This window comes from Drosophila erecta, unplaced genomic scaffold (assembly GCF_003286155.1).
Source record: "Drosophila erecta strain 14021-0224.00,06,07 unplaced genomic scaffold, DereRS2 tig00000092-arrow-pilon, whole genome shotgun sequence".
In the NCBI taxonomy this organism is placed as follows: Eukaryota; Metazoa; Arthropoda; class Insecta; order Diptera; family Drosophilidae; genus Drosophila; species Drosophila erecta.
The window spans coordinates 5,925,916-5,936,786 of record NW_020825207.1 but is presented as its reverse complement, the minus strand read 5'-3'; the positions used below and the strand labels follow the sequence as shown (position 1 = coordinate 5,936,786).

The following is a 10,871-nucleotide window of genomic DNA, read 5'->3' as shown; positions in this document are numbered from 1 at the left end:
ATTGTCCTATGAATCAGCGATGAGGATTGCCAGTTCAATTGGCACAGTTTCTGATTGCCCCCCTTTGGAAGCAATAAAGACGGATTCCAGATGCCAAGCCACCCTTGAAAGAAAACATGTAACAGGGGGTAAATTAATGTGCGGATTTCGAGCTGTTTTCTATTCATTAAATATAATTTTCTTTTGCATTAACTTTTCATTCGCAGGGAAATGCAGACCGTACCCGCCGAAGGTTGTGGTCCACCCTTAGGGTGGGGCACTGGGAAGCTGGTCCGAGGGGATCGGATCGGGTGGCAAAGAAAAAGTGTGCACATCAAAGCGAAACTTGTTGAAATTGCATTTTTACGCACCCTTGAACAGGAAAGTCTTCAGCGGAAGGTCGGAAAATGGGAGAGGGGGAGAGGGGGAGAGGGGGTGGCGGTGTCGGTGGCAACGGGGAAAACGGTTCGTTGCTGGGACAACACATCCAAATTGAACTCAGGGCGGAAAATCTCAACAAAAGCGCAGAAAATGTTTAATTTTAATGCTTTCGACACTTCATCGAAGGGATTGGGTGTCCCGGGAAGGGAAAGTCCAGGGATTCGGCTGTGACAATTGATACCAAATGGAGAAAGCAATGAACTTTGTTTACTCTTGCACCAGAGAAGCCGAGGAGTGCACAACAAATGGTTGGAAGAAAAGCCCTCATTTCCATGTGGGAAGTGCAGCAAGAGTCCAGGAAAAGTTGGCTGGAAGTCGAATGGGATGGGCACTAGTTCGTGCATCCGTGACGAGCCTTCCACATGAAGGAACTCCCATGGAGACCGAGAAGCAGCGGAGGATGAAAGGGAAATGAGGTGGAAGTCCAAGGGAGAATCATGCACAGGAATTTTTCATCTGCGAAGAAATGGGTGCGGGAAATGAGAAGATGGAGGATGAGGGTCAGTTTGTTTGATTTCATGCTGCTTGTTAATTTTCAAATCGAAGCAACTCGGAGGGTGGCAGCCATCACAAATGGCGGATGGGCGAGTTTTCAGGGGTGTTAACTGGTCGTTAGAAATATAACGAGCTTTTAGAAGTGGAGGCAGGTCCTCCAAGAAGCGGAGAGAGGCAGCTCGAAAGGAATCCTCGCCAGGCAAAGTGTCGCCAATGAAATCCGATTTGCAGGGGGATAAATAGTTGAAATGGCGGAACAAGTTGTTTATAAGGTGCAATTGCCAGGAAAGAGCCCACTTGCCCCATTGAACCGGATGCATTTGAATGGCTTGAAGGCGGGAACGATGGAAGGATGGAATGATGGACGACAGGAGATGGTGGCAGCTCATTCATCCATCAATCTAGTATCCATCTGATTGTGGATTACTTTTACGCCATCAACTAATTGAAGCGCTCTGATTTGGCAGCTAGGAACCTGCATAATGAGATGGAAGCATTTATGCTCCAATTACAGCTAAGTGCCGGAACATGCTGTGACCAGCTAAACATCGAGTGATGGAGTGGGACCGCGAACTAGGCCAGTTTCCATGCCTTCCCATCGGAGTTGCCACTCCACTCCCAGCTCCACCTCCATTCCCGTTCCGGCGATCCATTAATCAACCTGAGGAGCAGGAAAGTCGCGAGCCAAACGACGAGCACGAGGCCATTCCTCCTTGGCGCGTCTATGAAATCCGTGTAACTCCCATCTGGAGGAGGAGAAGAGTGGAGCAGTGGGCTGGGGAACTTGGCCTTGGCTCGATCTGGAGCCGGCGCCATCAATAACGGGAATTCGCGTGGAGCCACAAACGGAAAAACAAGAAAACAAACAGGGAACGGCGAACGGCGAAAACATGGAAATGTGGAAATGTGGGGAGGCAAAGGAAAAGTTCGAGGGAAACGGAAAATGGGGAAAGCTACTTGCAGCTGTCAGCAAGGCGAAGGTGGGTGGTTTAGGCCCAGCGGAAATCGATTTGTGTGCGATTTGTTTTGGTTTCGCCCACTAAGTATGGCCATATAGTTCCACCTCCCCTCGTCCGAGAGTCCAGCAACAACCTTTCTTTAATGGTCAACTATAATTTCGGAACTATTAATGACTGTGACTTGGTCTGCGACTCCGGGGACTGTTTGTGTTTTCGTGTTCAGGGATCAATGAATTTGTCCTGTCGCACTTTGGCCTCCAACTATTAATCATAGATCCTGGGTGTCGGGGGTGTCCTGCTCGTGGAGTGGGTGTGGCGGTGGCCCAATCGAAGTTTCATTAATGGATTAGCGGAAATGAGACTGGACTTACCCATCAGTTTCATCACCTCGTGGTGGCTGATGAAAATGTTCAGATAGCCGCTGACCGAGGTGGACATGGTTAGGCATAGGAGCAGGATCAGAGGAAGGAGTCCCATGGTGTAGGTTGGAGGTTGGCTTAGTGGGTGTGGGTGCTGCGAGTCAATGAATTGTCAGAGCATGTGTCGCCGCAAGTGGCGAACATTTCCACGGCTCCACTCCGCTCCGCTCTACTCCCGTGTCCGGAATCCGGAATCCGGATGCTCCCCTTTGACAGCCAATCTCAATGTGTTGCCATTGATGCGTAGCTTCCAAGCGGAGTTGGGGCGGAGTTCTCCTGGTGCTGGCTTTAATTCGGCTGCCAGTTGCTCCTGCCTGGTGATGGTTGTCAGTGGCTGGTGCCACAAACAGATCCCAAGCTCTCGAATAAGCGTTAAAATCAAATTCCAGCTGCTGCTAACTGTTCCGGCTGGAGGTGGGAACGAGATGGCCAGAAAGGGGTCTGTCTACCAAATTTGGCAACTTTTCAGCCTCGGCTTCCGCTGGCTGCTCCCCTCAGTCCCCTCAGTCCCCTTTTGCAGTCTGTTTCAGAGCAACTTTTCCGTTTTCAGTTTTGTTTTGCTGCGGTTGCTGCTGCTGCTGCTGCTGCTGCTGCTGGTGGCTTCCTCCTCCGCCTTTTTGCATCAGTGTGTCCAAATTTGGCCCAGACTGAGTTTGGTTGGCTTTTATTGGCTGAGCTCCTGTCAACTGGCCTGCTTTCCTCCTTCGCCTGTGTTGTTTTGTGGCTATCGCCTGTCACTTTGTCCACTTTCCTGCTGCTGGTCACTCCATGTTCCTTGCTCCGATTTCTTCCTCGCTCTGCCCAGTTCCTGTTGGTTAAAAAGTGATTTGATTTAGTGCAAATCAGACTGCAGAAAGAGTGGAGTTGACAAAAGAAGACGGGGCTTCCTCAATTGCAGGACTTGGAAATGAGGGTGTATGTTATATGTGGTGATGTGTGGTTCGGCGGAGCAAACAATTTGCAAAATCAAAATAAAAGTTACTCCCCTGCAAAAGTAATTAGGAAGTTGCCGAAAGATTAACAGCTTAGGGGCTCCGAGGAGATCCATCGCAACTTTCCATGAAGTAACTGACTTACATCGCATATGAGTTGGTGGTTGAAAATGGAAGGCGCTTTAATAAATTTGAGGCAGTGTTTATGGGTTTGTTTGGCATAAATTATGAACTGGAAAAGGGAACAAGTTTTGGCTTTGGAAATGTTTGTGGTTCAAGTGGTTCAGGTGGTTCAGGTGGTTTTCCCCCTGCTCATTGTTGTTTGGTCTACGTGTTTATTCAGCTGTCCCTCCCCCTTCCCCTCCCCCTTCCCCTATATCCTTGCGGGTTATCCTTGCTGGTTGCGTGTGCAGGTAACCCGAATGGAATGCCAACTGCATTGGAGCAGGGAGGTGGGTCAAAGTGCAATGGGGTGGGCCTCGTGGGCATGGCAATGGATCCGGGACAGTCGAGTGCTCCCAAAATGAAATTGTTGCCAAGAAGCAACCGAAACTGCTTCTATCTCCATGGTAAACTCTTGCCCACTTGGCTTTTGCTTTTTGCTCACAGCTCTTCTCGCTTTTCCCATTTTCTGGCCGCAATAAAAATCGAAATCAGAAAAGTTTGTTGCCTTCATTTTCCGATTTCTCTTTTTGCGCTGGAACATTTTTGGAATTTTAAAGTTTCACCAGCAACAGAAGATAGTTTTCTAGCCGATGAAAGTAATTCCCAAGCTAAACCAAGGAATGTTGCGGTCGTTTTAATTAAACTTATCTGCGCCCAAAAAGCGCCGCGGGATGGCAACTAAATCACTTGATTAGGGATCGGCTCATCGGGCTTGGAAGCCACCAAGTCCACTTCTATACCAACCCATCACCACCTTTAAATACTTCAAAGGCAGCTGCAGCTACTCAAAAACGACTGAGTTATTCGACTTTCAGAAGTCACTCGGCGGATGCATTAATTATTCAGAGGACACATAAGCGGAACGAATGTGTGTTTTGCATGTGAAATCACTGTAACGAATTCAAATGGAGCAGCAGACAAACGGGGAGTTGTAACTAGGAGCACATCCTTAGTCGATAACACATTAACTGCATCAACTCAATCATAATCAGCGAGCGGAGCAGTAGGGAAGGAACTGAGGAGGCTTCTGTTTAGTCACTCGCATCATCATCCGTCAGACTGGCACGCCTGCAGGTCCTCCTCCTGGAAGCCCAGCTCCTCCGGCAAGTGACAAATTGAGCAGTTGCCATTGTCTCCGGAACCGAACGGAGCTGATGAGATGCGATGAGCAGAAGATGAGCCCTAAATGGACGAGTTGGAGTGGGAAAACTTTTCAATTACTTGCAAGGAGCAGGCCGGAGACGGAGAAACGACTCAGGGAAGAAGTCTGAGCAGTAATGAATAATAATCTGTTACCCCCTGTTACTCCGCGTCCCGTGGCAATTCATCATTAGGAATTCCTCGGAGGAACACGTTCCACCGCTTTTCCTTGGACAATTTCAGTCTGGAACAATATTTACTCTGCCCTGCTGAGATTGTGGGCTCTCGACTCGGCTCACCCATTCTCCAGCAATTAAAAGGACATCGATGGGCTGCCCTCTGGCCTCCTTGTTTCAATTACAAAGTGGCTTTCACTTCTAATTGAATCGTGAGCTTGCCTCGATTCCGGGTCATACTTTATTCCACCTCAGCACTCTACTTTGTTTGCACTCGGCTTTTCCAGGGGGCATCTCAAATGACTGGCAAGGGTTAACGAACTAGGGCTCGATTAGTGTTTTCTTTGAAGTGAAGAAGTACTTTCGTCTTGCCAACTATGCTGTGCGATGTATTCGAAATGAAAAATGTCACAGTAGCTTGAAAACTGCCCCAAAAACGCACGTAAATTACAAAAATATCGGATTTAATTTACGCATAAGGGACGATTTATTGATTCAGGCTCAATTGAATCCTCGGTGGATAATAGTGTGCCGCAAACATGGGCCATCAATTTTGCATTCGATAAAAATCCGTAACGGCAACCAACATTTTTGTTAAACAAGCTGCTCCCCAATGAGCAAATCGGTAACAAAAATTAATTGTCTGTACAAATTAGCCCTGAGAACGAAAATAACCATTCCTTCTCATTCCACGCGACAGAGCATTTGCAATCATTTTCCATTTACAGGGACAACAAAAGCAAATGTCGCTCGTTATTTTTAATCAGCCATCAAAATATATGGCTGAAAATTTGTCTGGCCAATGGGCAGGTGTTTTGGCCTGGTCCACTTCCATTACCAGTCTGCATTACAGCGCCATTATACCGTGCGCTGCGAAATATTTTACGCGAATTTAATAAACCCTGGGAATTGGGCAGGCACATTAAAGCTAATGGAACATTTTCGCCTGCAGCTGATGTGGGATAAGCTAGTTATTCGCATTTGGTCATCTGTCCATTGTGAAAGTGTGCATATTCCATGGATGCGGCTCTGACTCCATAATGGGATGTTTGAATATATTGCAAACTGCGGGGCATGACTTCTCTATCGGAGCGTAATCATTGATTTATGGCTATAGAAACATGGCTATATAGTGATAAAAAAGAATCAGTCTGCTTGTGTTGCGCCTTTGAACCGAAAGCTTAGAACCCCTACGAGCTGCCTGTGAATAACTACACAATTCTTTAAGAAAGAATTAAATTCTTTAAGCACTTATACCATTACAATCAGAACAATATTGTAGAACAATTAGCTTTTAATGGCATTGCATTGCGTTTGCACTAATGGCTTGACCGCAGCTGTAAGCACATCTAGGATGCCTCCTTGCCAGCGAAAATCATAGCACACTTCTGGGTTACGACATAATTCAAGTAGCCAGATTATTGGTGGTCCTTCGCTGTTGTTGTTGCTGCTGCTTTGGGCCAAAGCACTTAGTGGCCATTCAATCAACGAGCCACTAAGCGAAGGGTCCCCACTGGAAGTGTTCGAGCGGAACATCAAATTTGCATAATATTCTTTTATGGCTTATGTCTTGTGGTCGCGAAACTTGAGCCGCACAAAGGTTCGGCATCTGGGGGCTTTTGCGGGGAGGGCGGGGATGTTGTTGAGGCTACGCTGGCTGGCATTTATTGAGTGGCTTTTAATCCCCGGCATATTTCAATTAGTGTCAACTTCTTGATTTTATGTAAACACATGCGAAAGCGGGGCAACTTTACAGCCCGCTCTTTTCCCCTCCCAATGGTTACTGCCCTTATCACTGTGCCCCCCCACACACACACACACACACAGCCACTGGGTTACACACACATACGCATGAGTGCTGGTCACGCAATCCTGCGGTTGTGGCAGGATGTGTGATTTGAGCGCAAAGGTGGTTGTGCCACACTGCGTATGAGTGCTTTTTCTGAAGTTGAAGACTTCAAGTGTCGTGGGCGCATAGTTTCTATATGGAGTAAAACTTTAGTAAAACATAAAGTTCAGATTTCCGTGCTGCTTCAGTTTAAGACTTCGAACGCTAAGGTGTTTGTTTAGTGTAAAAGTTACAAAAACTCTTAAAACAGCCTTTAAATATTCATTTGGCTATTCAACAAGCCGAAGCTACAAAATGACGAGTGCCACATCAATCAAACGGCATTTTAAAATGGATCAGATGGAGTGAGCAGGATCCAAGGCCCACCAGCAAACATGCATCTGAGGAAACCCTTTTAGATAATGGAGCTTAAATATTCTTTAATGTCTTGAAGACTTATCTTGGGGACTCAAGAAGAAACATTCGTGACAAGCCCGTTGTCTGAATGGACAACTATTTCATTATGGAGTGCAAATATTTGCCCAGCTCCCTCGTTTCCCTCGGCAGTGGAATAAATGTTCATCCGTGGCATGGGTAAAGTGTGCCGGACAAACCCCTTAGCAATCAACACAAACTGCTGACAAGTAATGTGGGAACAATCTCCGACTACGAGCCACTGGCATTTCCCGGGGTTTCCATATCAAAGGTGTTTCATTACGGTGAGTAAGCGACATGGCATCTGATGATACCGGATACCGTCCCTTTTGCCCATTTACCCACCGTTTGGCTGGAAGGTTCGACATGGAAAACCTGGTACCGGCACGGATGTTGTCAGAGGTCCGGAAGCCAAGCCCACCTTCGATTAACCGAGTATCCGAACACTCGGACAAGCCGCAGTCTCGCCGGGCGCCGTGTGTCCAACTGTCGTTTGTTTACATAACATCAACACGGGCCAAAAGCCAGAAAAGGCCGAAGGACACTCGGCATCCTGTGTGGGCACATGCGCACTGGGGAGTGGCCCTGCTCTTGTGGACACCCTTGGGGTGGCCAGCCTTGGGAGCCTGCAACTGTTGCTTCGTGCTCCTGATTGCACTGGCAACTGACACTAATCCAATCTGGCCGAATCAGCTGCGGAACGAGCTGCAATCCCAATTGGTGCCACTAATTGCGAGCAGGACACAAAGGCAGCGCCAATGGATTTAATTTGCAGTCAGACAAATTGCACAACTTGGTCAAAACAATTGCCAGCAGTTATATGGTTATATGGCCAGGGTGTCTATAGTCGTGCCTTCCCAGCGGGAGAATTCAATTACACTTGGCAGACTGTCGACGGGAGTAATAAAAGTTATCGAGGCGAAACAGTTGGACATGTACGTAAATCCTTTAAAATGTAATCAAATTTGAAAAGCTTTCGAGCACGTGACTCAATGGCAGCTATTAAAGCCTCGCCAAGTAAATTGACTGTGATGAAGCTGCGATTTGAGTGGCACTGGGATGACCCGGCTACACGGATTCCGACCGATAGACCGATAAGAGACCGCTAATCCCCCAGACGTGCACTTATCAGCGAAGCAAACACACCCACACCCACTCCCACTTTCCCTGCAACCAAAAATCCCCATCTTCCTAGGACTTAGTCCATCCCCTCGACATGCTGGATGCGAAAAGGGTGAGCGCTACAGTCATCCCCCGATGCAACAAATGGCAGTAGCAGAGCGGATATAGAACACAATAAGAAGTGGAAACACAAGTGGAAAGCACTAAATAGTTGCAGCAGTTGCAGGACAAAGGATAAACCGGAGAAAAAGCTGCAGCAGAGTGCCAAAGTTCACACCAACCCCACTGGGGAATCCGTAGAAAAAAGGAGCTGGGATCAGGATAATAATGTGGGAGTAAAACAAATATACGTTGATCTGTGGCAAAGGGTGTATGGCAGAAAAATGTGTGTGTGGCGAACAGGAAATGGAATCAAATCGCTATACAAGAAAACAAAATACGGCAAATCCCCTTAATGTAAGCGAAATGGGCACGTGACCAGAGAGAAGGAAGCAATAAGGATGTGGGGTTAAAGTCCAGGCTCTGGACAACAAATTGCCGCACTGAAGTAATCCTGACATTTTGCAGATAGTTGCATCTTCACGAGCTTCGCACAATGGGAAAGCAATTTGAGAGGTGGCTTTGTGCCATTAAAAGCGAAAATAAGACAGAATTGTGCATTATTTTCTCCATATTTATTTTCCATCTGCCGGATTTGAATAGCTGTCGAATCAATCACATCTTAGGAGCAATCTGAAGTGGAGCAGGCACGGATAAAATGAAAGAAGAGATGTTCATTTCCGCAGCCACGTTTCCCCTATTGCTCACTATTTAAACTTGAAATCTGATCAACTCGAACTGCTTTGATGTATTTTTCAAATCAATCATCTAAATGATGCCCTACAAATCTACATGCTTCATGTGTTTTCATACCGTTGTTGGCACTGAACTTCTCAAGAATTTTCCTGCCCAGACGACAGGAATGCTCTGCCATTTGGCGCAAATCCATCTGCTTCTTCTGGTGGCTTACATGTCCCTCGCGAGCTCGCAATTCAAAGGAATTGGGACCGATTCCCGGTCTATAGGCAACCAAGTACCGCCTGCCATCTTGACCGTCATAAAATCTGGTCGTGCAGCCCATCTCTGCGGCCAAATGTTGCACAATGGCCTCTTGTAGCACAGACATGGGACTAAAGTCGATGAATCTGCGCTTGCTGGCGAGGAACCGACGCAATCGTCGCAGGATCACATCTGCCCTAAGAGTGTGCTCCTTTAAGTCCGCACAGTCAAGTGGGCCAAGAGTTTGCTCTGCATGCAAGGAGCAAACCAACTGGCGCAGAGTTCGTTTGGACTTGATTCCTGGTGGGTGATCAGCAGGAATGCAATTGTAGTTGTGCTCAATGTGGATGAGTCGGATGAGACTGCCAGTGGGCCTGGGAACTGAAATATCTCGTAAAGTATCTGTAAAGAAGCTGGTCAGAATACTTTTTGGCGATTCTCATGTTCTACACCTACCTATATGGTCTGCATTAGCTTGAAGAATCTCTTTCAGTTGCTTAGTCATGCTCAAAGATTTCTGTCGGGCTAGTAACGAAGTCTCCACACAGCTTATGGATACTCAAAGAGATTCCCACTTATGCAAAACTCTAATTCGAATTTAATGTACACTTTGTACAGAATTTCAACTGGCGAAATTGGGACTCTCACTTTTTTCCTCACAGCTGTCGATAACTAAGGGCTGCACAACAAGAATCAACTTTTTGGAAGCTTGGAAACCCTGTTTCCGAAAGGCGACAACCCAGAAAAGAGCGCTGCCAGTTGCTTTGTCGAAACAAGGGAAAATGCAAAACTCAAAATTGAAGTACGTTGGGATCTGCATGTTGCATGGCACTTTTATTGCCCAATTCGCCAGCAGTCAGGATATTATTAAGGCCAAGCCATACAGAAATCAAAGTTTTAGAGCTCCGGAAAAGTGGGTCCTGCAAATTGCTGGACGCTTCCCATGCAAAACTGCGCCTCCGGGCTGTCGGAAGTGACGGGAAACTTTCGTGGCCAGCAGCAGGAGCAGCAAATCCTTGGCAGGACGAGCCAACCAGTGGACATCAACAGTCATCCAGTTTTATGGTATATAGTTGTCCGAAGAGGATAAGCTCAAAGGATGCCACTTTTGTATGAGACGACAAGTCGAAGTCGGAAACTTCCTTGGTGAAAGATTTTATTGCTTTCAGCCGTTTGCTAGTGTCCCCATTCTGAATTTGGGCATTGCTCGGACAAGCCCCCAATCCTCCCCCGCGAAGTTGGCCTAAAGTAAATGAAGCGTGACGCTTTGTTTTCCTTTGATTTAGTTTTATTATGGGTCTGCATGGGATGTAATTGAATTATGCAAGTTGGCGCCGACTTTATTAACATGCGATCGTGAGGGGGAAATGGGGAAAAGGAGCAGAAAAGGGATGATGACACGGATGAAGGATGACACCAGGGGGCAGGAGGCAGGAGGCAGGATACAGGATACGGGCGGACTCAGACATGGTTACGCTTTTTAGCGGCGATATTTGAATATCAGATGAGTCCGCACATCTCGCGATGAAATGAATTGGAAAATATGTGGACGAGCCGACGGATAAAGGATATTGGATATTGCACCCGAAGGCCAGGGGAGCAGCAAACCCAGCCACATCATGCAAATGGGCATGGGGATGACAGCAGGATGTAAGCCGTAATGAAATAATCAACTTTTTATCTGGCGAATGGAGGCCACTACATTACCATCACTACCAGGAATCAGGCTGCGAAAAACTGCC

General features: G+C 47.1%; 1 protein-coding gene across 1 annotated transcript; it reads right to left on the bottom strand.

Annotated features, from left to right (window-relative positions):
* Positions 1-3,054: 3,054 nt before the first annotated feature.
* LOC113564258 lies at positions 3,055-9,738 on the bottom strand. Its single transcript, XM_026980178.1, has 3 exons — positions 9,586-9,738; positions 9,004-9,531; positions 3,055-3,101 (listed from the first exon to the last, which is right to left on the bottom strand). Exons 1-3 carry the CDS (start codon positions 9,632-9,634, stop codon positions 3,055-3,057), a joined length of 624 nt encoding a protein of 207 aa, XP_026835979.1. The 5' UTR covers positions 9,635-9,738.
* Positions 9,739-10,871: the final 1,133 nt, after the last annotated feature.